The sequence below is a fragment of the Rhamphochromis longiceps genome, linkage group LG10, assembly GCF_057381845.1.
Source record: "Rhamphochromis longiceps isolate RC_006_pf linkage group LG10, R_longiceps_female_GT1.1, whole genome shotgun sequence".
NCBI classification, from domain to species: domain Eukaryota; kingdom Metazoa; phylum Chordata; class Actinopteri; order Cichliformes; family Cichlidae; genus Rhamphochromis; species Rhamphochromis longiceps.
This window is the reverse complement of record NC_140566.1, coordinates 36,210,276-36,237,557: the sequence shown is the minus strand read 5'-3', so window position 1 is coordinate 36,237,557 and position 27,282 is coordinate 36,210,276. Positions and strand designations below refer to the sequence as shown.

The 27,282-nt window shown below is 44.1% G+C and overlaps 2 protein-coding genes across 4 annotated transcripts; both read left to right on the top strand.

Annotated features, from left to right (window-relative positions):
- The first annotated feature begins 339 nt into the window (after positions 1 to 339).
- LOC146661417 (deoxycytidine kinase 2-like) lies at positions 340 to 4,429 on the top strand. Its single transcript, XM_085421551.1, has 8 exons — positions 340 to 560; positions 1,685 to 1,803; positions 1,877 to 1,960; positions 2,049 to 2,158; positions 2,436 to 2,583; positions 2,706 to 2,821; positions 2,901 to 3,000; positions 4,101 to 4,429. The coding sequence occupies exons 1-8, from the start codon at positions 452 to 454 to the stop codon at positions 4,125 to 4,127; spliced, it is 813 nt and encodes a 270-aa protein (XP_085277677.1). The 5' UTR covers positions 340 to 451; the 3' UTR covers positions 4,128 to 4,429.
- A 141-nt stretch (positions 4,430 to 4,570) lies between these two features.
- On the top strand, positions 4,571 to 25,386 carry oatx (organic anion transporter X). Of its 3 annotated transcripts, XM_085421485.1 has the most exons (16): positions 4,571 to 6,558; positions 6,765 to 6,881; positions 6,987 to 7,154; positions 7,289 to 7,362; positions 7,444 to 7,573; positions 7,678 to 7,781; positions 7,858 to 8,012; positions 8,089 to 8,257; positions 8,353 to 8,476; positions 8,548 to 8,663; positions 8,832 to 8,886; positions 9,014 to 9,173; positions 10,019 to 10,127; positions 17,835 to 17,913; positions 18,001 to 18,128; positions 25,061 to 25,386. In XM_085421485.1, exons 2-16 carry the CDS (start codon positions 6,855 to 6,857, stop codon positions 25,146 to 25,148), a joined length of 1,686 nt encoding a protein of 561 aa, XP_085277611.1. In that variant the 5' UTR covers positions 4,571 to 6,558; positions 6,765 to 6,854; the 3' UTR covers positions 25,149 to 25,386. The 3 variants fall into 3 exon arrangements, with proteins under 3 accessions (XP_085277611.1, XP_085277615.1, XP_085277614.1); XM_085421489.1 differs by lacking the exons at positions 18,001 to 18,128; positions 25,061 to 25,386 and adding an exon at positions 14,883 to 15,014 and having other exon boundaries at positions 17,835 to 17,890; XM_085421488.1 differs by lacking the exons at positions 17,835 to 17,913; positions 18,001 to 18,128; positions 25,061 to 25,386 and adding an exon at positions 14,883 to 17,136.
- Positions 25,387 to 27,282: the final 1,896 nt, after the last annotated feature.

Sequence of the window (27,282 nt, the reverse complement as noted above, 5' to 3'; positions counted from 1 at the left end):
GCTCACTTTTCGCGTATAAAATTTCGAAAAAACATCGGTGCAAATTATAAGTCTGTATCATGATGTCTGGTGTTTTCGTGTTTGTTGGTTTGTTTTTATTTTGCGGGTTGGTGATTAGATGCTGCTCCAGCCAGCCAGAGAATCCCCCGCTCAAAAACCGCTACTGTTTCCACCCACTGTGTTTCTCTCCTCTGTGGATGAGATGAAAGGCTGCTGTGAACACAGGTAACAGAAGGTAGAGCCAGGCAGGTGGAGTGAGGCAGGTGTGATGTTGGACATGAAGGAAACTGAAGGAAGTCTGCACTCCTCCTCTGCTCATGCGTGACTCCGCCCCCGGAAACGGAAGTCTGTATGCGCGCGGAGTTTAATTTGAGCAGCATCTCGCGCGCCGGTCAGTGGGTTTCAAAACAGCAGCGAGCAATAATCGATAATCAGCGATCGATCCGTGAACATGGCGACCCCCCCGAAGAGGCCGTGCCCCCCTCCCCGCAGCCCGCCGCTGAACGGCAGCTTTTCCCGTCAAAGGAAGGAGAAGAAGATCTCCATCGAAGGAAACATAGGTGAGCTCACCGGGGCGCGCGCCCCCCGGACCGGCTGGACGCTCACGGACCTCGACTGACCCGGACCGACCGGGGCAAACGGAGCCGGGGGACCGACCCGGACCGCCGGTTAACGAGCTCTCAGGCCCGGGTCTGTAAGTCCGTGAGCCTCCCGCCTTCACGGAAACAAGTGGCGCCAAAACCGCCCGCTTATCATCAATAATCAGCTGTTTGTGATCGATAAATAGCTGTTTCTAGTCACAGTTAGCTGTCCATGGTCAATTGCTGTTTATATCGCAAATCAATTGTTTGTAGTCAATACTCAGCCCTGTGTTCAATAACCAGCTGTTTATAGTCAAAATTTGCTGTCAACAGTCAGTAATCATCTGGACGTTTCCATCAACCGAGTGATTTCTTATGATAATCGATTGATCATCAGCTGTTTGAACTCAATTATAAGCTGTTTGTCTTTGAAAATCAGCTGTTTGTGATCAATAATCAGCAGTTTTTAATGGAGCTGTGCTGCTGGGGTTAGAAGGCGGAGGTTTAAATTTGGGTGTTAAATAGGTGGAGCTTGCTCCTTTAGGTGTTTGAAGGTGAACGCTGGTCATGTGGAGTCTGTGGGCGGGGCTCAGGTGAGCCAGACTGATGGAGGTTTGCAAGTCGAGGTCAGACCTCCAAAGGTTGATTCTGTTCATCTGGACGCAGCGTTTTGTGGAGAAACGTTCTGTCACTCATCCAGGTGACTTCTTCAGTCTCAGGTCAGAGTTTTGATCTCCAGAGCGAGGACGTGACCTCGTCACTGAGGTTGGGGTCAGGTGACAGCGTGAGGAGTGTGAGCAGAGACAATCAGAGACAATCAGAGGTTGAATCAGCTGCTCATGGTTGCCATGATTTTACTTGATCCTGCGGTCACATGACTTCCTGCAAAAGTCAGCTGTTTCGGTCCTTTTCTTAAGCCCCACCCACACAGGAAGTCCTACGGCATCAGCATTAATGCTGATTTCCTGTATTAGTGTGTGGAGCATCAGTAGCTCATGTCATGTCAGGGTTACCTGAACAGGTGTGATTCCTCCAATCAGGCAGGACCAGAGATCTGTCACATTTCTGTGTCTCACCCGTGTGTCTCACCCGTGTGCCTCCAGCTGCAGGAAAGTCGACATTTGTGCGCCTCCTTCAGGCAGCATCAGAGGACTGGGAGGTCATCCCTGAACCCATTGGCAAGTGGTGCAACGTGCAGAATGACAGCGATGACGTTTACCTGGTGAGCCTGAATGCAGCACACATTCTCTAAAGTCTGTGTTTACTTGCTTGTTTACCTGCTTGTTTACCTGCAGGAGCTGAGCTCATCTCAAAAGAGTGGAGGAAACCTGCTGCAGATGCTGTACGATAAACCCAGCCGCTGGTCCTACACCTTCCAGGTAACACACCTGGCTCCATCCCCTACCATAGCAGCACTGTGTGTCAGACTATGTGTACCTGTCTCAAGTGAGTCTCACCTGTGTGCAGAGCTACGCGTGTCTGAGCAGAGTTCGAGCTCAGCTTCAGTCGCCATCAATCAAACTTCAGCAGGCAGAAAACCCCGTCCAGTTCTACGAGCGCTCCGTCTACTCCGACAGGTAACTTACCTGACAGGTCTCCAAAAGGTTGCTTCTGTTCATCTGCACGTAGCGTTTCATCATCATCATCAGGTGACGTCTTCAGTCTCAGCTGACTGCAGGTTTCAATCTTATAAACATAATGACTGAAACCAGCCCACTGAGGGAACAATGGGCTGGGAGGTCAGTTCCTTAATCTTAATTATGTAAATTCTCATGACCATTGATCACCTGACAGGTAACTCGCACGCATTTAACACAGACACAGGTGTGAGACATGTAACTCCTGTGTGTACAGGTACGTGTTTGCGTCAAACCTGTTTGAGAGTGGCGACCTGTCGGAGACGGAGTGGAGTGTGTATCAGGACTGGCACACCTGGTTACTGAACCAGTTTGAGTCCGACATCGCTCTCGACGCCATCATCTACCTCAGAGCCCCGCCACAGGTAAAGACGTACAGGAGAACCTGGAGAGTCCTGCCACCTCAGGGTAAACGCATCGCCCTCTGTGATGGGCTCTCCTTCCTTCGGTTGCCTTCAGGTGCCGTGTTTGTGTGTGTATTTTTCAGCGCTGCATGCAGCGGCTGCTTCATCGCGGCCGGCAAGAAGAGCAGGAAATTCCTCTGGAGTACCTTGAGCAGCTGCACTTCAAACATGAAGCCTGGCTCTACCACAGGAACCTCAGGTAACTATATGCCACTGAGCGTGCTCAGAGCCTCAGCGGTGCGTTCAGGAGCGCCTTTTTAACCTGTGTTTGCATTAAGGTTGGACTTTGATTATTTGAGCGAACTTCCTGTTCTCGTCCTGGACGTCAACGACGACTTCAAGAACGACCGCATCAAACAGGAAGCCATCATCGACAAGGTCAGTCTGAGCTTTTATTTTGAAGGTTTTCCTTCTGATGATGGTGGTTTTATTTGTTTTTCATACACGTCCCAAACCGCTCTGTTTCTTCTCTTGGTTACAAACAACCAGTGAACCACTTCTTGTTTGCTTTTATGTAGAAGTCATTGACTCCTCGTCTGTATAACGAGTGACTCTGTTTGTCAGGAGTACCGTCACTGTCAGGGTAAATTGTTAAATGTTGCCATTGTTGCACTTAAATGTGTAAACCGTGCCTTAAACTGCGTGGTTAGATATTCTTCTGTTCGTCCGACACATCTATGATGCTGGAGGAGGTAATCAGCTGTAGCTGTTTAACTACAGGCAGGTTTCATGTGAGATTCTGGTTTCCTTATCTTGTGAAGGATGTCCACTCCCGGCCATTTAGGGGCTCGCCTATGTTTGCATATGGTGAACCATTAATGTTAAGCCATATACGGGTGTGGGGAGATGGCCTTTGGATAACCAGGAAATGTGGTTAACAGTTGTGAGCATATATTGTGTGGCAAGAAGACACACACACAGACGCATGCGGTGATTTTAACCATTTGTGGGTGTTACAATGGGTGGTGCTTGCATTCACTGAATAAAAGGCTGCAGGGAAGGCTGTTTCTTGGAAGTTGGCTAGGAAACAGTGGGGGGTGATGCGTCTCTGAACTAGCGGGCCTGCTGAAGCGCAGACCCAACGATCGCCACGAGAGGAAAGACCGTCAAGCTTTTATTGGGGTTTTTAACAATCAGTATCTTAATTCTTAATAGAAATCTCAGTCTTTGCTGCATTTTATATTCTGACGTGTGCCTGTTTATATAAAGCAACACGCCTAACATGTGTTTAATCTGTTTTTGAACATCGTTCCTGAGAGTAACTGAATAAACTGTGTAAACTCTGACCTGCGCAAAAGTTTGTATACTTTGAAGTGACAGTAAAATATGTCAGATTCTTCCATGTTTGGCTGTTTGTTCATGTATGTGCTGCTTCCATCTTTCTGTGCTTGTATTTAATTCTCATTTAACTTTCACCTGGTGGTTTTATTTTGAAAGGCTTTTGTAATCTGGTAACAGGACTTAATTTTTGTCTGCAGGTCAGAGAGTTTCTCACCACACTGTGAAGCTCATCCACCAATGAGAGGTGCTGGGAGAAGTGGTGGCGCGTCTGATTGGAAGACTGATGTGTTTGTTCTTTTGTTGTTGTTTTGTTTCTTTAACTTGTTTTTATATTTTTGTAGTGTGTGTGTGTGTGTGTGTGTGTGTGTGTGTCCATGATATATTTACTTGCTCTTAGCTTCATATTTATCCTTCAGTCTGATCATTCCTGTTTGTCCTGACAATGAGGTGTTGTTGAAGCCACCACGATGCCTTCAGGGACCGTTGGTGTTCTGGTTTCTGTGTGAATAAAGTCAAACTGAATGAGCACGCCTAGTTTTTTTTAAAGACCAAAGTCCAACGTGTGTGTGTGTGTGTGTGTGTGTGTGTGTGTGTGTGTGTGTGTGTGTGTGTTCAGGCTCGCTCACAGCTCAGAGGTTTAACTCTGTGAAGCTGGATTTAAGAAATAACTAACTAGTTATTGGAGCATGTTTAGCGCTGTCTTGTGGCGGTAAAGGACGTGACAGTGTAGTCAGGTTAACCAGCGGGCCACCTGACTCAAACAGGCTCCCCTCCACACTGATTCATTCAGTCTACAGACCCGAACATCACAGCTAATGAGTGGATTCACGTGTTTCACTGCAGCTCGCCACAGCGAGAAACCGCCGACAGCATCAGAGAGACACAACGACGAGCCTCTACAGTTCTTATTTACCTCTCAGTTATTGGTTCAGTCGTTAGTTAGCGCCAACCAGGTGACGTCATGTTTTGTACAGGCACAGGATGGCACTATGGACACTCCTTTAAAGGCCGTGCCACAGATAAACCTGTGACGGTGTCAAAGTAGGGCTCTTTGCTGGAAACCAACCTGAACACGTATGTTTGACCTCTGAGGGTTACTCAGACTGAGTGTGATGGATGATTACAGAGGTCGGTAATGATCAACTGAGAGACGGCGAAGCGTGACGGGAACAACGTCGAGTCATCGTGAACAAGGCAGATTCACTAATGACCTATACACAGACTGGGATGTTCACTAAACATTTCTTTTGTCCCGTAGCTCACAGACTGATTTATGATTGGTTGGTTGATTTGTTGATCAGTAGAAACTCGGTAGAAACAGTTTCATGTTTGAGACATTTTGTATTTCCAAAGAGAAACTTTGTCACAGAAAGAAACAGCCAAACATGAACTGAACAATTCAGTTTATTTTCAATTCAAAGTCTAAAATCAGACAGATTTTAAATGGAGTCTGGTCTGTTTGATCAGAGCCTGAATGTGAACTAAGACTGACGGGAAGGAGCAGTTTGAGCTTGAATAAAATCTAAAATCAGACAGTTTTTAAATGGAGTCTGGTGTGGCATACTGACGGTTTCATTTTAAGGCTTTTCAGAATCAGAATACTTTATTGATCCCTGGGGGAAATTATTTTTTTGTCACAGTGCTCCATTATAAACCAACATTAAAGAGACAGACAATACGCTAACTAAGAATAGTACAATATATACACACGTGTGTATATATATATATATATATATATATGTGTATATATATATATATGTATATATATATATAAGTCACTCATTAATAAATAGCTGGAAAAGAAACGTGTAGTTGTAGCAGTAAGAGTTTCAAGAGTTTTTGTGTGACTGAAGAAACATCTCACGCTGTGACCTCTGACCTGTGTCAGTCTTTCTGCAGCTTCATAAACACTGTAAAGTCGCCTGCTCTGCTGCGCCCTGATTGGGACACTGACACACGTGTCACAGCGTGTTCATGAGTTGCTGCCGCCACCATTCGGAAACCTGCTGAGATGATTGTTTGCAAAAACTGCTGGACAAATTCCAGCGAGAAGCTCAGTGAGGAGCGAGGACACGAAAACAGATGACTCCACGGGGGGGGGGACAAGTTTCCACAGTTTTCAGATGTTTTGAACACTTCCTGATGAACTGTTATGGACTTTTATTTTGAAATCACAACAGTATGACTAAGAGCCCCAATAAAGTATTTTATTTTGAAAATCTAAATGTCTAATCCTTCTAATTGTTGTCTAATTTTTGTGTTCTATCCAGTTTTTCTTTCTCGACTCGTTGAGATACAAACGTATTATTACTGATACATGATTATGTTCCTGTTCCTGATCTTCTGCTCCAGTCTTCCTGTTCTTTATTAAAATACTCGGGTCGCTGTCAGAGCACAGACCGCATTAGTTCTCTGATGGAGTGCTACAGTGTGATCGTTTCCTCCCTGCTGAAGGTGTCTATTTGGTTGGTGGTGATGTTGGTGGTGACTTTGACGATGTCGCCAGTGTCTCACAAACATTAACACAAACACAGTTAGGAAAATAGACAGTGTCCTAAAGTCACTGATTAATGTCCAGTCACTCATTTCCTCTCAGTCTGTCTTCTGCCTGCTCCGTCAGTCGCCCCTCCGTCAGCGGGCCGTCCGGCAGCCTCTGTAAGTACTCTGAGTAAATCCTCTTTCTGCCTCTGCATTCTCCTCAGCTGCAGACTGTAATCCTTTAAGAGCTCTTACCAGACTCCATGCAAATATTTCACAATTTTAAACTCGAGAAGAAACTCGGAGCAGTTGTTTTCATGTTTTTCACTCTTTGACCTTTGACCCAAACAACTGCTCAGGTCTGCTGTTTGGTTTCTTGTCAGGTTTGTTCTGATGGAACAAAAGTTCAGATCCTGAGAACACCTGGAAGCACCTGAAGATACCTGCTGCTATTTGTTGTTGTTGTTGCTGAGATGGGATTCGCTGAGCTGCTGGATGAGGTGAGACACTTAAATTCCTCCTATGCAAGAAATAACTTCACTGTCCAGGTGTGTCATACAGGTGTGTAGGGTTAGGGTTAATGTGTTTCCTGTTGTTATGGCAAGGTTGGTGGGTTTGGCAGGTACCAGTGGATCCATGTGACCCTGATCAGTTTACCTGGTTTGCTGATGGCGAGTCAGAACCTGCTAAACAACTTTGTCTCTGGAGTCCCCACTCACTACTGCAGCATACCAGCCAATCACAGCTTGAGCAACCTGTCGCACCTTCACCAGGTGACCTGTCAGCCTGACTGTCTACCTGTCTGGGCATTTTAGTGCAGGCACTATGATCCCATTTCTTTAGTTTTCTCAATTTTACTTCCTTAAATCAATAAATCTGGATGGATGAATGTGATTGGTTGTTTCAGGTGGATGAGAAGCAGCTGCTGAAAATGTTTATCCCTCCTGATTCTTCAGGAAATAGACTGGCCCGCTGCAGGAGGTAAGGTTTTCTTCCTTCTCCTCAGTTGTTTAAATAATTAACCTGACCGTCACATCATTTCCTGTTGCACCTGTTGTCCAGGTATGCAAATCCTCAGTGGCAGCTGTTAGCTGCTAACAGTTCCACTAATGTTAGCCACCTAGAGACCGAAGACTGCATTGACGGATGGACCTTTGAGCAATCAGACTTTCTCGCCACCACCGTCTCCGAGGTAGCGGCAGGCACACGGCGAGCCTATTAGCGCGCATTGCCACAGATATGTTAATGAGGTCACTTGTCTCTTACCTATCAATCTCTCACCTGTGTGTGTCACAGTGGAGTCTGGTCTGCTCCCTCCGTCCTCTCAAACAAATGATTCAAACCATTTATATGGGTGGAGTTTTAACGGGAGCCATAGTCTACGGCAGCTTATCTGACAGGTGAGAGTTACCTGTGTATACCTGTTCATTGTCTCAGGTTAGCAGTGCAATCCGACTCCTTCTGTCTATCTCTCAGGTTTGGGAGGCGGTCCGTTCTGATTTGGTCATACCTGCAACTTGCTGTGCTTGGCTGTAGCTCCGCCCTTTCCCCCACATACTCCACCTACTGCATCTTCAGGTTTCTGAGTGGGATGGCGGTGTCTGGGGTCATCATTAACGGAGTTTCCCTAAGTACCCGTCTACCTGGTTCCTTATTTACCTGTCCACCTGGGCACTTGTCTGTCTTCCTAACTGAGTGTCTCCTCAGAGGTTGAGTGGATCACAACCAAGACGAGGACAGTAGTCGGCACACTCAGTTCCTTCTTCTTCACCTTTGGTCAAATGGTCCTGGCTGGGCTTGCATATTGGCTAAGAGACTGGAGGAAGCTGCAGATGGTTGTCTGTGCACCTAACTTCCTGTTCTTCGCCTACAGCTGGTCAGTCAGACTTAAAAAAAGGACAGTGATTGGTCAGGTGTTTCTCTCTGCTCTCCGATTGGTCAGGTAGTTCTCTCTGTGCTCTGATTGGTCAGGTGGTACTCAGAGTCAGCTCGATGGCTTGTTTTGAACCAGCGCTCTGAGGACGCATTGAAGAGTCTTCACCGAGTTGCTCGGATCAACGGGAAATCAGAGATGATCGATAAGATCACTGTTGAGGTAACCTGGCCACCTGTGTAAAAGTGCAATTTCTCCAATCAGATGCTGAGCTCTGTCCCATGTGACTGCAGGTGCTCCACTCTCACATGAACAAAGAGATTGAGTCGGCTCGTTCAACATTCACGGTGTTCGACCTGCTGAGGATCCCGGGGATGAGACGCATCTCCATTTGTCTGATGGCCGTCTGGTCAGACATACACCTGCTCATATGCTCACCTGTCTCACCTGCTTACCTGTTTACCCATTTACCTGCTCTTCTGTTTACCTGCTTCTTCTATCTGTTTTATGTTTTTTTTATTAACTAAAATGAAGCTCCTGTATCCACCTGTACACCTGTGTACTCACCTCTGTGCAGGTTCTCTACTAGTTTTGCATACTATGGCCTGGCGATGGACCTCCAGAAGTTTGGGGTGAGCAACCCGATACCTGTCTTCCTACTTACCTGCTGAAGTTTCAGTACACCTGTTTAAACTTCTTCTCCCATCCTATTGGTTGGATCTACTGTACTTCCTTCCTATTGGTTGTTTGTTGTTGCAGGTGAGTATTTACCTGATGCAGATCATCTTTGGAGCTGTAGATATTCCCGCCAAACTGTTTGCATTGGGAATACTCAGTTACCTGGGGAGGCGGGTCTCTCAGGCAGTTTGTCTCTTCTTCTCTGCCGCCATCATCTTTGCCAACATCTTTGTCCCCACAGGTACATCCTAATCCTGATCCCCATTCTGAATCTATTTGAGACCCTGGCCCTGATTCTAATTCGGAAACTGATCCCAATCCGTATTCTGATCACAATCTTGATTTAGATCCTATTCCATATCCCCAAATTTATCATAACACTGATTTAGGATTGTGATCCCAAATCTCATTCTGATTCAACCCTGATCCTGATCCAGAATCTGATCCTGATGCAATCTGAACTGTAATCTTAATCCCGACTGTGATACTGCCCTGTTCCTGATTCTAATTTAGATCCCGATTCTAATTCCAATTTGAATTTTTTAAAAGAATCCTAATTCAAATCATGGTCCTGGATTCTGACAACGACCCAATCTGAATCGTGATTCGACCCTGATATGAACATAACCCCAATCCATTCCTATACCCTGTCCTGGATTTGATCATGACCCTGATCTTAATTAGGATCCCAGTCACAATCCTAATGCTGACTCTGATTTCAGTTCAGATTCTGATCCTGGTCTGAAACTGATTCTAATCCAGATCCTATTTCTGATCCTGAATATGAACCTGACTCCGACCCAGAGTCTAATTTTGGATTCTGATCTTTATCCTGATCTAAGTCCCAATCTCTATTGAAGTCTGGGTCTTGATTTTGACCCCGATCCTAATGTGGACCATGATCCCAATTCTAATTTCAATACTAATTCTAATTCCTACCCAAATCTTTGATTCTGGCACTGATCTAGGTCTTTAATCCTAACCCTAATTCTGACCCTATGTCCTGTCGTGAACCTGAACAAAATCCTGACCCTGCCTTGAATTCTGATCCTGGTCCTATTCCCAATCCCATTTCTAACCCCACAGACATGCAGACTCTGAGGACCACGCTGGCCTGCCTGGGTAAAGCTTTCACCTCAGCCTCCTTCACCACCGTTTACCTGTACACCGGTGAGCTGTACCCAACTGTTATCAGGTGATTAAATAAAACCAATGGCTCATATTTAATATTAAATAATGTTAATTTACCTAACAAAAAACGCATATCTACAGGATCAAATTGCTGAAACAACTGATTAATGAGTTTGAGTAATATTCCTGTTCTGATGACTTCATAACCACTGGTCTGAATACTAAACATCACAGCTAGGCCAGGGTCATGTGACTCATCTCAATAACTCACTGATAGGATGAGGCAGGGTCTCACAACGGTTTCACCCGAAACCCTTTTTCACACCTTGACTCGGGGGTCAGCAAGCTTTAAGACCCAAAGAGCCTTTTGGACCCGGTTTACACGGAAAAGAAAACTGGGAGCCGCAAATACTTTTTGACATCTAAAACAAAGATAACACTGCACACATGTAAAAAACAATGTAAGATAAGATAAGATAAGATAATAAAGTTCTATCTTATCTTATCTTATCTTACATTGTTTTTTACCGTTATGCTAAACAACTATAGTGTGTTGCTTATGAAATCCATGAAGTGCTACAAAGAAAATAAAATTTTATTTATGTAATGAACACATTTTGAACTCTTAAAAAATTATAACAAAAAAGAAAAACATCCAGGGGAAGGTCTCTTTTAAATTAATTAAAAAGATGAACTTAAATTTAGCAAACAAAGACTGAGCCGTCATCCTTGTATCCTTTTTGGGCTTTGACCTGAATTTTAAAAATAATTGGAAAAAAGCACTATGCTCCTAAAAAATGAATAATAAATATTTGCAAAATACCTGCATAAATATTTATTTTGCCTGGTTAATGTGTATGGTGGGGCGTGGTCTGCAGTGCTGCTGCAAGAGAGGTGGTCACACCTGCCTTAAAGTCGGTGCTCTCTCTGCTGTTGTGTTATGTGTCGGACTGTGTGCTGGAAATAAGACCAGCTGCATGCGCACAGCAACCGCGTGTGAAAAGTGGCCAATAAAGAGAAGCTGTAAAGCATGTTCATGTAAACATCGTTGGGTCTGCCGTGATATAATAATAATAATAATAATAATAATAATAATAATGGATTGCATTTCTATAGCACTTTTCAATGGGACTTCTACTCCTGAACCTCTGAACATACTGGTAGGCCGTTCTCGTCAGAAGTAAATGCAAATGAATCTGCCCAGGCATCATTAAATGTTCTATTTTCCTCAGATATTTTTCTTTTCTTACATTTCTCCATACTTGGGCTACCTCGATAAATGCACGGCGTTTCGGCAGATATACCAGCTTCTGCGAGTGTGACTCTAATTTTGAGCAATGAAAAATAATAAAATATCATTTTATTTTTATATTTCAAGATCACGATAATCTTCCAATGTAGAACTACAAGTTAAAAAAAGAACGAACTCAAATAAAATACACTTCAGCTAAATACTTATAATTTATTTTCCCAAACCACGGAGCCGCAGTACAGGGAGTGCAGAATTATTAGGCAAATGAGTATTTTGTCCACATCATCCTCTTCATGCATGTTGTCTTACTCCAAACTGTGTAGGCTCGAAAGCCTACTACCATCCATCCATCCATCCATTCGCTTCCACTTATCCTTTTCAGGGTCGCGGGGGGCGCTGGAGCCTATCCCAGCTGTCATAGGGCGAGAGGCGGGGTGCACCCTGGACAGGTCGCCAGTCTGTCGCAGGGCCAACATACAGGGACAAACAACCATTTGCACTCACATTCATTCGCACATTCACACCTAGTGACAATTTGGATTGTCCAATTAACCTATCCCCACAAGCTGCATGTCTTTGGACGGTGGGAGGAAGCCGGAGTACCCGGAGGGAACCCACGCAAACACGGGGAGAACATGCAAACTCCACACAGAAAGACCCCGGCCTGATGTTGGAATTGAACTCAGGACCTTCTTGCTGTGCGGCAACAGTGCTAACCACCGTGCCACCGTGCTGCCTACTACCAATTAAGCATATTAGGTGATGTGCATCTCTGTAATGAGAAGGGGTGTGGTCTAATGACATCAACACCCTATATCAGGTGTGCATAATTATTAGGCAACGTCCTTTCCTTTGGCAAAATGGGTCAAAAGAAGGACTTGACAGGCTCAGAAAAGTCAAAAATAGTGAGATATCTTGCAGAGGGATGCAGCAGTCTCAAAATTGCAAAGCTTCTGAAGCGTGATCATCGAACAATCAAGCGTTTCATTCAAAATAGTCAACAGGGTCGCAAGAAGCGTGTGGAAAAACCAAGGCGCAAAATAACTGCCCATGAACTGAGAAAAGTCAAGCGTGCAGCTGCCAAGATGCCACTTGCCACCAGTTTGGCCATATTTCAGAGCTGCAACATCACTGGAGTGCCCAAAAGCACAAGGTGTGCAATACTCAGAGACATGGCCAAGGTAAGAAAGGCTGAAAGACGACCACCACTGAACAAGACACACAAGCTGAAACGTCAAGACTGGGCCAAGAAATATCTCAAGACTGGTTTTTCTAAGGTTTTATGGACTGATGAAATGAGAGTGAGTCTTGATGGGCCAGATGGATGGGCCCGTGGCTGGATTGGTAAAGGGCAGAGAGCTCCAGTCCGACTCAGACGCCAGCAAGGTGGAGGTGGAGTACTGGTTTGGGCTGGTATCATCAAAGATGAGCTTGTGGGGCCTTTTCGGGTTGAGGATGGAGTCAAGCTCAACTCCCAGTCCTACTGCCAGTTTCTGGAAGACACCTTCTTCAAGCAGTGGTACAGGAAGAAGTCTGCATCCTTCAAGAAAAACATGATTTTCATGCAGGACAATGCTCCATCACACGCGTCCAAGTACTCCACAGCGTGGCTGGCAAGAAAGGGTATAAAAGAAGAAAAACTAATGACATGGCCTCCTTGTTCACCTGATCTGAACCCCATTGAGAACCTGTGGTCCATCATCAAATGTGAGATTTACAAGGAGGGAAAACAGTACACCTCTCTGAACAGTGTCTGGGAGGCTGTGGTTGCTGCTGCACGCAATGTTGATGGTGAACAGATCAAAACACTGACAGAATCCATGGATGGCAGGCTTTTGAGTGTCCTTGCAAAGAAAGGTGGCTATATTGGTCGCTGATTTGTTTTTGTTTTGTTTTTGAATGTCAGAAATGTATATTTGTGAATGTGGAGATGTTATATTGGTTTCACTGGTAAAAATAAATAATTGAAATGGGTATATATTTGTTTTTTGTTAAGTTGCCTAATAATTATGCACAGTAATAGTCACCTGCACACACAGATATCCCCCTAAAATAGCTCAAACTAAAAACAAACTAAAAACTACTTCCACAAACATTCAGCTTTGATATTAATGAGTTTTTTGGGTTCATTGAGAACATGGTTGTTGTTCAATAATAACATTATTCCTCAAAAATACAACTTGCCTAATAATTCTGCACTCCCTGTATAAAGACTGAAGGGCCGCACGCTGATCAATAGTGGGTCCAGGACCATCTTAGGGGACACTCCCACGGGGCTTAAAAACTGGGATTCTCTAACATTTCATCTGAGAACTGAAGAAGCTTCTCAGTTGAAAGATCTTCAAGCAACTTAAAGAAGTCCAGACTGCGATGACCTGATGGCTGAGAACCTTCAGACATGTTGCCTTGCACTCTATAAACTAAATTACCAGCTGACGGGGGGAGAGCACTGTTGTTTTATTATTATTTAATGCTGACCTATGCTTCCTTATTTTTCTTACTGTGTGGAACTTTGACATTTTGAATAATAATTCAAAGTTATGTTACAAACAAGGGCAATACAAATTATTAACCTGCTGGCTGTTACCATCACACTGTTTCCATAGTCCACATTATGAAACTTAAATGAGTTATTATTACTATTATCTCTAAAGCACAGTGAAAATGACACAGTCTAAACTGTGTATAAAGTTTGTTTTTTCAGTGCAGGAATCAGACAAAAATGTGTTTCTGTTGTTGGGCTTGAACGGCAGAGTACTAAGTATGAAAATGTGTAATTCTCTTTTGGTTTTTAAATGGATGTGATATCAGTTTTTATGAAGTTACATGTTTGTTTGTTTGCTGTTTAGTTTGTTGTTGTTTTTTCTGTTGTGGAGGGTAGAGTTGCTTTAATAATGAGAACACGGCGTAAGTGTTGCAGCCTGTTCAGTCACAAACTTTATATAAACGTTTTCACACTATCTGCGTAACGTGGTGATTGGTTAAAAATAAACATCAGCACGTTAAAGATGAGTGCACTGAGCTGTAATTACCAACGGCCAACGTGTGTTTATGAGTCTAATGCTGGTTAGCTTTTGGGATTAGCATGGAGCAGAGCTAGCATTAGCTTACGCAGGTGAACAAACCCTGCAGATGGTGAGGCTCAGAACCGCGTGGACCTCCATAATTCACCTCAGTGTGTGAAGATAAGATAGAACTTTATTAATCCCTCGGGTGGGTCCTCTGGGAAATACGAACACACACGAACACACACGAACACACACACACTTCAAGTATTGAGTCTATTGCACTGTTGACTATTTACAAAAAGTATTGCACAAGGTATTGTACAGTGAGCTTAGTTGTCCCCCTGTTTCCCCTCCCTCTCCCCTCCAGAGAGGAGTTAAACAGTCTGATGGCGTGTGGGACAAAGGAGTTTTTAAGTCTGTTAGTTCTTGTCTTGGGGAGAAGCAACCTGTCACTGAACAGACTCTTCTGGTTGTTAATGGCCGTGTGCAGAGGATGCCCAGCATTGTTCATAATGTCCATCAGTTTCTTTAATGTCCTTTTCTCTGCCACTGTCACCAGAGTGTCCAGCTTCATGCCGACCACAGAGCCAGCCCTCCTGATCAGTTTCTCCAGCCTGGATGAGTCCCTCTTTGCTGTGCTGCTCCCCCAGCACACCACAGCATAGAAAAGTACTCCAGCAACCACCGACTGGTAAAACATCCTCAGGAGCTTCCTGCAGATGTTAAAAGACCTCAGCCTCCTGAGGAAGTACAGTCGGCTTTGGGCTTTTTTATACAGGTGCTCTGTGTTGCATGACCACTCCAGTTTATTGTCCACCCACAGCCCGAGGTACTTGTACTTGTTGACCACCTCCACCTCCTCCCCCTTTATCTGAACCGGCAGTGGACCTTCTCTGGACCCCCCGAAGTCCACAACCAGTTCCTTAGTCTTTGAGGTGTTGAGTTGCAGGTGGTTTGTGTGACTCCATGCGACAAAGTTCCTCACCAGACTTCTGTACTCCTCTTCCTGATCATCCCAGATACACCCCATGATGGCCGTGTCATCTGCAAACTTCTGAATGTGGCATAATTCAGAGTTGTAGCAGAAGTCAGAGGTGTACAGGGTGAAGAGAAGAGGGCACAGCACAGTTCCCTGTGGTGCTCCTGTGCTGCTGACCACAGTGTCTGTCAAGTGTTCCTCTGACTGTGAGGTGTCCACACTTGAAAAAGACCAGACTTTGAATTTCACTCAACTTTATTTAGACCAACTAGTTTGATAGCTGGTAGGTAGCAGCAGGTAAAAAAACCTTTCAACACAAAAATAAAGAACATTCCATTAACCAGTAACATTCAGATAAATTACATGCATTACACAGAAGACAGATGAAATAACAAAATACACTTCAGTAAAGCCATTTACCATGTGGTTAACTGTTAATTTAACTGTGGTTCTTAAATATACAAAATGTGTCTTCTTTGCATTAACACTTTTTTATAAACAATTGTATTTTAAAGTATACATTTTAGAGTTCACAAACATTAATAGACTTTAACTAAGGATTTTCTTTACAAAGAATTATTTTCTTTAAATCAAAACCAAACATTTATTCACTAGTTTTACGATCCACCCAAGGATTTGGGGTAACTATTTTTAATATTAATTAACATAAATATGTGGGAACACTAACTGCACAAACAATTTATTCAAACTTAAACATTCATTTTTGTCAATATAATTTTTTAAACTTAAATGCAGCAACTATTTCCCTAAGCATAAAACATTTGCACAACTGAGCTTCCATAGTTCCAAATATATGTGCAGCAAATGTGAGCTCAAGAGCTTACCGATAGCCCGTCTTGTTCAAAGTCTTCCTCACAGTGGAAAAGTGGATCGTACTTTGTTTGCTGTCCTCTCAGTATGTCGCACACGGGTCAAATGACTGCTGCATGCATTTTAGGGTCTACTAGGCACGCCCACCCTTGATTGCTCTAATGTGGCTCACCTGGCAGGGCGGCGCACACCAGGCCGTGCTTGGTTGTTGATTGCACCCAAGGTCTAATCAGTGGCCATGCTCAAACAGCAGCACCGAACAGGTGGTGGGCAGGAGGAGGAAGAGAGGAATGACAGCCACACCTACTAGGTCAGCGCGACAGTGTCAGACGTGATGTCCTTCAGCCTGACGTACTGTGGCCTGTCGGTGAGGTAGTCGGAGATCCAGGCCACCAGGCAGGGGTCCACCTCCATCCTGTTCAGTTTTTCCTGAAGCATACAGGGCCGGATGGTATTAAAGGCACTGGAAAAGTCAAGAAACAGGATCCTGACCGTGCCTTTTCCCCCATCCAGGTGTGAGTGGGCTCTGTGTAGGAGGTACAGGATGGCATCCTCCACTCCGACACCCGCCTTGTATGCAAACTGTAGTGGGTCCTGGGCATGTTGTACCTGTGGTCGGAGGAGGTTGAGGAAGAGTCGCTCTAGAGTCTTCATAGGATGTGACGTCAGTGCCACCGGTCGGAGGTCATTCAGCTCATTGGGCCGGTTCCTTTTGGGGACCGGGACGATGCAGGATGTCTTCCATAGGGCGGGCACTCTCCCCAGTCGCAGACTGAGGTTGAAGACTCGTTGTAGCGGCTCCCCAAGTTCAGCAGCACACGCCTTAAGCATCCTAGGACACACCTTGTCTGGGCCTGCTGCCTTTCTGGGGCGAAGCTTCCTCAGTTGCCTCCTGACCTGATCCACTGTGACACTGGGAGATGTTTGGGAGGAGGGGAGGGGGGGAGATGTCTTGCTGCTGAGGGAGGGATTGGAGGAGGGGGATGTCATGGTGTCAGGGGGGGGAGGAGGCGAGGGAGGTAGGAGAGTGGGGAGAGGACTCTGTAGTGAGGGTGAGGGTGAGGGTGGGGGGGTTGTGGGCTGGTCAAACCTGTTGAAGAGGTTGTTGAGTTCGTTTGCCTTCTCCACAGTCCCCCCCCACTGTGCTTTTCTTAATGTTGTGGCCTGTGATGGTTTTCACACCATTCCAGACCTCCCTCATATTGTTCCTCTCCAACTTCTGCTCCACCTTCCTCCTGTAGGTGTCCTTTGCTTCCCTCAGGCAGCGTTTCACCTCCCGCTGTGCTGCTTTCATCTCCTCCTTCACTTTGCTCCTGAAAGCCTTCTTCTTCATGTTGAGGACAGCTTTGACTTCCTGTGTTACCCACGGTTTGTTATTAGGATAACACCGTACCGTCTTAGCAGGGGCGACCGTGTCCACACAAAAGTTGAGGTAGTCTGTAAGACAGTGTGTCGCCCCCTCTATGTCCTCACCATGTGGGCTCAGGAGCACATCCCAGTCTGTGGTGTCATAGCAGTCTCTCAGAGCGACTCTCCTCTGTTAGCATAATGCCAAACATAAGAAGCTTATCAGAATTCTTCTTACTCTGATAAGCTAAATGATTTGTTTCCTTGCTACATCATGTCATTTCCTGTTTGCATGTCTGTTTTATGTCATACGTAAAAACATTTAGATCATGTGATGTGTGCCTGTGCTTTCAGGCAGACGGGAATGGGCTTCGTCTCCACCATGGCAAGAATTGGCAGCATGGCAGCGCCCGCCGTCCTCATCCTAGATGAAGTAATGTCACTAATCTAACCGTCCTTTGAATATGATCGAGGTCATCAATACAGGCAAACATTTTACTGATGGGACGACATTTCCCAGGTACTCCCTGCTCTGCCTAGCTTGGTGTACGGTGGCTCGGCCGTGCTCGCCGGCTGCTTCGCCTGCTTCCTGCCAGAGACGCTCAACGTGCCGCTGCCTGACACAATCGAGGACGTGGAGGCCAGGTGGTAAGCTACCGGCTATCTGCTAGCTTTACCAGAGCCACCTTCAGGGATCACAGAAAGTGTCAGGGATATTTTCCTGAAACTGCTGGATAAACAGGCACTCACTCAAGAACGAGATCGCACAGCGCTCTTTGTTGCACTTGCCGCAAGGGAAGTAGCTGCCTCCGAACTACTTCAACTAGCTTCCCTCTGCAGGCTGCTTTTATTGGTTACGCTCATGAGTATGCATTTTACAACTACATGTGACATTCCTGAGCAGGCATATCTGAACAACATCAGTGTCTGTATTCTGTGTGTGTGTCTTCCTGCCACACAATATATGCTCACAACTGTTAACCACATTTCCTGGTTATCCAAAGGCCATCTCCCCACACCCGTATACGGCTTAACTTTAATGGTTCACCATATACAAGCGTAGGCGAGCCCCTAAATAGCTGGGAGTGACCATCCCTCAGAATGTGCCTGTAGTTAAACAGCTACAGCTGATTACCTCCTCCAGCATCATAGATGTGTCGGACGAACAGAAGAATATCTAACCACGCAGTTTAAGGCACGGTTTACACATTTAAGTGCAACAATGGCAACATTTAACAATTTCAATCTAACAGAAGGGAGCTAAGATTAACCACAGAACAGAGCTAGAAACATAGAAATGTACTTAAAGGTGACAGACCTAGAACTTAAATCCCTTCATAAACCCAAAATAAATCACAAACCCACCAAACTCAAACACTGAGTCACAGGAACCATGACCGATTCTTCAGTCTTCTATATCTGCTGTTCACATTCAAATGTTTGTATTAACAGTTCTTTAACCTTCTCCTGAACACAGTTATTATTTCAGACATGCAAATATAAGTGAAATAACAAGAGGAAAAACAAATCAAGTTTTCATGTATATATCTATGTCTGCACATAAAAGCAGCAGGATGAAGTTTACACTTTTCCTGTTCCCACCCCCTATTTCAAATTTCATTGCTTTCAAATCCATAATTAACATTAATGGATCCATACATGTTTCACTATGTACAAGTGCAACACATGAACATACACAAATAAAACAATTTTCAGCACGTAAACAAAAACAACAACAAACTACATGTTTACATCAACTAAGCGCCCTGTGTTTAACTTAATCTCTGAGCGTATTTCACATATATGTGACAAACACCTGAATGAACACTTCATCCTGGAGTACTCTGACAATGACCTATAAAAATGAGGACACAATGAGACGACTCAGTCACTGACAGGAAGATTTCCTATATTCATGCATTTATTCTTTTTAAACAGGCGTGTGAGTTTTATGTACTTTTCTTGATCTCACCTGTGCAGGTGTTGCACACACTAACTCCTCTGACTGTAATACTGTGATATTTTACAGTTGTCCTTCAGGTCAGGAGTATTCGGTCTCATTGTGGGGCAAAGACTTATTTGCTGCTTTGTACACTGTGCAGTTCTGAGGGCGACCAAATCTTTAAATTTGAGAATATCTAATTTGACAAAAAGTGGATTTGATGGTTCTCTTGCAGTAGTTTTATTTTTCATCCCTATTACTCTCTTTTGCAGAATCAGGGCTTGCCACAGTTGCACTGGTGCGCGCACCGGCACAAAAGTTAGGCGCACCCAAATTTTTAAACCGCATCTCTTTACACCGCAGTTTTACATGTGCACTTTATTGGGGGAATTGCTGTCCATACAGACAATACTGATTTATAAATGATTCACGAACAATCTTGTCAACACAAAGTTCTTTATTTGGAGCACATTTCTACCAGACAGATAAGTTAAAAAGTGCTTGTGCTTAAAGTGCTTTGGCTCTCTTAATGATCACATCGGCTCCTCTGACGACCTGTTTGCTGCTGCCTGCCGCTGAAAGGCAGCGGGGGGAGGGGACACTTGGGCATTCATCGCAGCATATAATGTGTTTCTGGACACACTGCTGCTTTTTCAGCGTTCAAAGATTGATGGCTCTGTGTCAGAGCTGGCTGTGAACTTCAGACGGATCAGGCCTTAACAAAAAAGTTATCAATCGTTCTTTTCATCTTCTCTTATTACCCACAGCTACATCCACTCTGTCAGGCCTAGGCTGCTCACTGGGGCTGGGTACCATCACTGATTTCTACAATCCATTTGATTCGATTCAGTTTTGCCTCAGACAGTCAGAAATATTAATATTCTGATCATTTATGAGCACTGATACATGTGAGACTTCATCAGAGGCGTGAGCATCACAGCAGAGGCCTTTGTGTCAAAGTAACTGAGAATAAAACAGAAAAACATGAAGCAGATTTTCCTGGCCTGGATTTTTATAGCAGATAACCTTAAAAATATTCTGCAATTTTGCATAGTTTGAAAAAGTTTAAATTTTAATGTACAACATGAATAGCAGCGGCCCCCAAACTGATCCTTGTGGAACCCCGCACACAATTTTGACTTTATGGCATTTATTTGGGTAAATTGTTTACGGTTTTTAAGGTAACCCATGATAATGCCCCCTCACTGACCCCACATGTACATAGTTTAAGTTAAAGATTGTGATCAACGGTATCAAATGCTTTTTTTAAATCTAAAAAATTCTGACAGCATATTCTTTGTTTCCAATAGCAATTGTTACTGTATGTATAAACTCCATTAAGGCACGTGTTGTGGTCCTTTTGGGTCAGAATCCATACTGCTGTTCATATAGTGCATTGTTTTTTTGATAAAGTCATATAATCTATTGTAAAATATTTTTTCCAGTATCTTAGAGAACTGCAGTAGTAGAGAGATGGGCCGATAGTTTGTGAGAAGATGTTTATCTCCAGCTTTATATATTATATGCTACCTTTGCGATTTTCATCTTATCAGGGAATAAGCCACTTTGTAATGGCAGATTACAAATGTAGCTAAATGGTTTCACAATACATCCAATAATATCTTTAATTAAGTCCATATTAATACCACCACAGTCGATTTCTTGGAGTTAAAAGATGTAACTATATCAATAATTTGCTCTTCATCTACACCCCTCATTAACATTGAGTTTGCTACATTAATAGTTTTAGGAGGGTGTCCAGTTTTTAAAGTTTCTTTAGCCAAGCCAGGGCCAACATCAAGAAAAAAGTAATTAAAACCATTTATGTCACTAGTCGTTGTATTTTGCATGAATGGAACATGGAGAACATGAACTGCTCTTCTGGCTTCTCTTGCCTACTCCTCGCTGCTAGAGACCTGGCAGCTCTTTGCATAGCCGAGCCAGATTTGGCCCGAGGGAAGAAGCAGCTGAGACCCTCAGTATGTCTTGAAGATGATCATCAGTAGTTCTGGACCTGTACTTGGACTTACTGAAGTCCAAGGTGGAGAAGAGCTTTTCACACAAGTATGTGCTCCCAAAAAGGCACATGGTCTGCTTGAATATTCGGGAAAGCCGAGGGAAACTAGGGCTCAATCCTCTCAAAGGTTGCCCAAGCTGCTTTTCCACTCACCTCCCTGAACTTCACTTTGAGTTCAGAGTTGCACTGCAGCTCAATGATTCCTCCATTTGAAGAACAGAAGAGGCATCTTGCACATCAAAGGAGAAGGGGTCCGCAAAAATGTGAAATGTGGCTCTGTTTGTCTTGAAGTCGGCAAATCTGTGATCAAATTCCTCCTGTAGCCTCAAAATGACATCAACATACTTTTTTTCCTGCATCCACGAGTGCCTTGCATGCTGGGAGATGGCAAAGGTTTGTCTGAGAGAGCTGAGCTTTCCAGAGCGCAGGTTTGTGGAGAATGCTCTCACGTTGTCATAGGCAGCACTGACGAGTTGCCCCTGGCCTTGTAACGTCTTGTTCAGTACATTAAGCTCATGTGTCATATCAACAAGAAAAGCTGAGTCCATGAGCCATTTGGGATCAGTTAGCACAGGAACACTAACTCCATCCTTCTCCATGAAGGCTTCACTTCTGCTCTCAACTCAAAAAGTCTCTTTAATACATTTCCCCTGCTGAGCCAACGTACCTCAGTGAAGTCGAGCACATCCCCATATTCTGACTCCATTTCCTCTAAAAAAGCACAGAACCTTCGGTGCTTTAAGCCCCTGGATCTGATTTGGTTGATGCATTTCACAACAGTTTTAACTCTTCCAGTTTTATTTGAAGTGCCACCAGTCCATGTTTCCTCCCTGTCATTGATGACGCTCCAACTGTTGTTATTCCAACAAACCTCTTCCATGGCAAATCTCAATGGCATCACACAGCTTGTAAATATCTGCTGAGCGGTGGTCTGGCCATGCATTGGAATTACTGTGAGCAGCTCCTCCATCACTTCAAAGCTGTCATCAACACCACGGACATACATTGGGAGCTGGGCAGTGTCGGTGGTGTCTGTAGTCTCATCAAGAGCGACTGAGTATACACTGAAACATTTGGCTTTCTCACACAGTTGGTCATAAATGTCACTTGACAGGTCAGAAATGCGATCTGCTGCGGTGTTGGCAGAAAGGCTGATGTTGCTAAGCTGACCTTTCTTTCCCGGACAGACTATATTTGCAGCCTGCAATATGCACTTTTAGACAAATCCCCCTTCTGTGAATGGCTTTCCTGCTTTAGCAATCATCTCACTGACCACGTGGCTCCGACTGCTGCCTGCTGCATTATTCTCTTTGGTTGCTTTCTTGAAGAAATCTTGCTGCCTCAGTAGATCTGTTTTAAGACTGGCAACCCGGTTCGCTCTCTCGTCTCCCTGGTATTTTGCATCCACCTCAGCATGTCTAGTTGTGTGATGACATTTCAAACTGTATTCCTTGTGCAGCGCAACTTTCTCTGTGCAAATAAGACACGTCGGGGTGCCCCTGAACTCAAAGAAACATTGCATTTCCCACTTTTCCTGAAATTGTTGGTGCTCATCACCAACCTTTCTGTCATGTTTGGGCTGTGTGGCAGGCAGGAATGGACCTAAACGCAAACTCACAGGAATGGAACTTAAACTCAAAAGCACAGCTTTTATGGTGGGAAACAGATCATACAAACAATACAAAACTAAACTGGGAAAAACTAATTATAATGTGCACAAGGAGACACAGGGAGAATCACACACATGGGATGATGCGACACGGAAGAGAGGGAGGCTTTGACATCAATACACAGAAGGTGATGAGGGAAGTGGAAGCACACGGGGATCACAGCTGAGGATAATTACACGCGACAGGACGGGAAAGACACAAAGTGAAGGTGCTGACACCAGACACAAACCTTCAACACAACACGGGACGTACACAGAGGCAACCTGGAGAGGGAGAGAGAACAAGGAGCAGCACATGACGGGGTGAGGAAAACACGGAGCGCAGGGTACCAGAACTAACATCACAATATAAACACAGTTACACAAAGGGAGACACAGAGGGCAACTACATGATAGCGAGCGCAAAAAAGGCTGCTCATGGACTGTTATCCTGTTGTTACAGGAGAAAGAAGCAGAAATGACACTGTGACACATAACAAATCAGCTGTTGTTCAATTCAATTTTATTTATATAGCGCCAAATCACAACATAAGTCGCCTCAAGGCGCTTCATAGATACAGAGAAAAGCCCAACAATCATATGACCCCCTATGAGCAAGCACTTTGGCAACAGTGGGAAGGAAAAACTCCCTTTTAACAGGAAGAAACCTCCGGCAGAACCAGGCTCAGGGAGGGGTGTTGTTGATGTTTTTTGTTTTGACTACTTTTACATTATATTGCAATATATGTAATGTTCATGTGTGAGGCAATGTAAACAGAGTGATGTAAATAAAAAACATCGACCCACACATTACGGTACGACCCTATAATTAGTCCGGGTTACCGCGTCGCTATGTGACTGCAGAGTAAATTAGGCTGCATCCTTACTTTTCTTTTATGGCGCAGCTTACTTATATAAATATATATATGTACAATGTCCCGCCGGGCAGCAACTTGAAAAACAACTTTTTTGAAGTGTTGTGAACGCAGCACGCTGGGGCGAATGTCCGCGTGTGCCGAAACGAGGCAGTCAGCCAGGCACAGAAAAGAAAACAGTCCAGGGCAACGCTGTTGTACGTTTCACTCAATGAGAAATGTTTCTCTGCTTGCATCAAGTCCCGCCGATGTCCCGCCCCCGAGATCCATATCCCACCGTGATTGGTAGGTTCGTTCAGCTCCACACACAACACTGTAAAGTGTCTTACATATCAAACTCGTGGGCCGCACTAACATTAAATTTGCATATTAAGGCGGGGGCCAGTTGTGGCCCCTGACACAGACAATACAAAAGGTGACACGTGGATAAAAATGTAAGCTTAAAAAAACAAAACAAGCATTGATCAACAGAAGGCCTGTTTAAACAGAAAAGTTTTAATTGCTTTTTAAAAGAATCCACATTGTCAACCAAATGTAGTTGTGGTGGTAGACTGTTCCACAGACTTAAAGGCTCCGCCCCCTTTAGTCTTCAGAATGTTCCTTAAATGAAAGAAACAGTAGATGCTAGAAAGCCAATCAGAAGCCTGGGTTAAGCACTAGACTAGATTGGACAGCCTACCCAGCTGATGAGGCTTAAAGGACATATGCAGCTGAATGTCATCGGGATAGAAATGAAATAATGTCACTAAAAGATTGAATGATGCCAGCTAAAGGAAGCGTGTAAAAAGAAAACAATAATGGACCCAAAACTGAGCCCTGTGGAACAGGTTAGGTTAGGGACGCAATGATAGAGGTCAATCTGATGAGTTTTCAAACCCAAAGGACCATCTCTCTCCATTTACTCCATTATTAACGCGAACTTGTGTGAAAAAGTACATTCCAGTTCTGGTACCTAAATTAGCTTCAGTGGCTGTGTTAGCATCACTAGCTGTGTTAGGTTAATTAGCTGCGATGCTAACATCCTACTGTTGCTCTCTCATAGACTGATCGATCACCTGATAATTAAAGATGAGTAATCACATGTCTGTCTTTGTAAAGGTCTGGCAGACGCAGCGCCTCACAGCAGGAGTGCGTGGCTTTAAAGGAGCTCAAGGAAGCAGAAGAAAGTGGCCTCAATGCGCTCTGACCAACAAGACGCTGCCACATCACACCATCAGGACCAATCAAAAGGGGACTGACTGTTGACCAATCAGGTGTTTTTAAGATACAGACCAATGAAGATATCTAGAGTAAATTAACTGGTGATTATTGATTGATCTCATGTAATTGATCAGATCAGAACAGCAGACAGTGATAATGATCAATAATTAATAACACTCTCATTACTGTTGTATTGAACCATCATTAATAAAGATGTTAATCTGCTCCTGAGTTTTGACTATCAGGCTTCAGGAATGAGCTCCTGTGTGGGAAGCTCTTCCTCATCAATATAAATTTAATATAAGAATATTGATTAGCTGGCACTCAGGAAGAAAGCTGCCAGCTTTGTACACCAGCACTGCTGGGTAAGATAAAGTTTTTACTACAGGGCAAAAAAAGATCCATTTGATCCACTCTGACTGCTCACCTGAGCTAAACTAATTTGGAAATGGAAGTGGTTCTTATATAGTGTAAGAAGCTTTATTCAACTTATTCAACCTCAAGCTCTTTTTCTATGCTTACGTGTTCTCTATGTAACAGTGACACTGTGATGCATCCATCGCAGAGAAACCCGGGGTTAGGATCTTGCCCAAAGATATTTGGCATGCAGACTTGAGCAATCAAAGATCAACACACAAACCTCCTAATTAGTTGATGACCTGCTCTACTTCCTGAGCTACAACCACAAAAGCCATCATCAGTGGAGCTGTGATAGCACAGGTCAGCATGGCAACAGGTAAACAAAGAGCAAAGTGTCCATGAAGACGTCAAACCGTGACATTCATTGAGTTTAACCTGACTGGACAAAACACCCCTGAAAAGTGTGCAACAGGCAGGTGATGAGGGTGGTGAAGGTGTTGGTCAGACCCCCTGAGACTGAGTCAGGTGGTCAGGTTCAAACTGTACCTTTTAAAAGTGTACTGGCTGAATCTCAATGTGTGAAATCATAATCGAATGTAATCAGATTACTTTCAGACTGTCTGCAGCTGTTTTAAAAGCTTAGGGTTGATAAAGATAAGATAAGATACCTTTATTAGTCCCGCAAGGGGAAATTTCATAATTAGCCATAATTTCATGAGGCTGCCGACCTATTGCACGCAATGGCGGCGCCATCTTACCCTCCGACCACACATACACACATACATGACACAAAACATCACATGGGGAAGACAGGTCAGAGAGGTATAACAATGGAAAATGCACCACATGAGGAAAGATAAGGAGAAAAAATAACTCCCCCCAGACTGAGCTCCAACAGGGAGACCGGTAGTGATGTGCGATACCACTGATTTCTTTTCTGATCCGATACCAAGTAATATTCAGGGTGGCATCAACGATACTGATCCGATACCGATACTTTGTACAAAAACTTATTTTAGTTATTGTATCTCAAATTATAGCATCATAATGATTACAGGACATCAGATTACTTGTTCTTATCACTTAATAATGCAAAGTTCATCACATAGAAATAAAAAACCTGAAGTTGTGCCTATTTGAACACCTTGCCTGCCTGCAGCACTAAAGGACTCCGTGAGAGACGTCTGTCTCGCCCCAGCAGCACCTGTCCTTCTCCTCCTCTTCAGTTCGCCTCAACATAAGCTCGTCATATTCTGTGATATGATTTACTCTGTGTCTGACAAATTTGTGGTGTTGCCACAACATCTCACTTTCTTGCCACATGTATCACAAACTACGTTTGTGGATGTAAAATACGTCCGCACATGACTCCATTTACGCTCAGCCATTGTTGTGAGTGCGCACACCAAGGGGCTGCGACACATTTATACATTTCGCACATGTCTATGAAAGGCGGAAGAGGAAGTAGTTCCTTCCAATGTAGACAATCCGAATGTAATAGGTTCTTTCCACTGTGTTCCTGTTAATGATAAACTACAAATTTACCCTAAATTACTAAAATATCGATATTTTAATGTGAGAATCGATTCTAGTCCTGACAGGGACTAGAAAGAGAGAGCAGATTTCTCCTGTTTTGGCTTCCTGTTAAATCCAGAATTCAAAATCCTGCTCCTCACATACAAGGTCTTAAATAATCAGGCCCCATCTTATCTTAATGACCTTGTAGTACCATATCACCCTATTAGAGCACTTCGCTCTCG

Excerpts from the sequence above, each read along its gene's own strand:
- LOC146661417 (XM_085421551.1), top strand. The coding sequence starts at position 452 with ATGGCGACCCCCCCGAAGAGGCCGTGCCCCCCTCCCCGCAGCCCGCCG. Across the intron at positions 1,961-2,048 it reads GCTGGTCCTACACCTTCCAG|AGCTACGCGTGTCTGAGCAG; the intron begins GTAACACACCTG and ends ACCTGTGTGCAG. Across the intron at positions 2,584-2,705 it reads ACCTCAGAGCCCCGCCACAG|CGCTGCATGCAGCGGCTGCT; the intron begins GTAAAGACGTAC and ends TGTATTTTTCAG.
- oatx (XM_085421485.1), top strand. The coding sequence starts at position 6,855 with ATGGGATTCGCTGAGCTGCTGGATGAG. Across the intron at positions 7,574-7,677 it reads TCGCCACCACCGTCTCCGAG|TGGAGTCTGGTCTGCTCCCT; the intron begins GTAGCGGCAGGC and ends TGTGTGTCACAG. Across the intron at positions 8,477-8,547 it reads TCGATAAGATCACTGTTGAG|GTGCTCCACTCTCACATGAA; the intron begins GTAACCTGGCCA and ends ATGTGACTGCAG.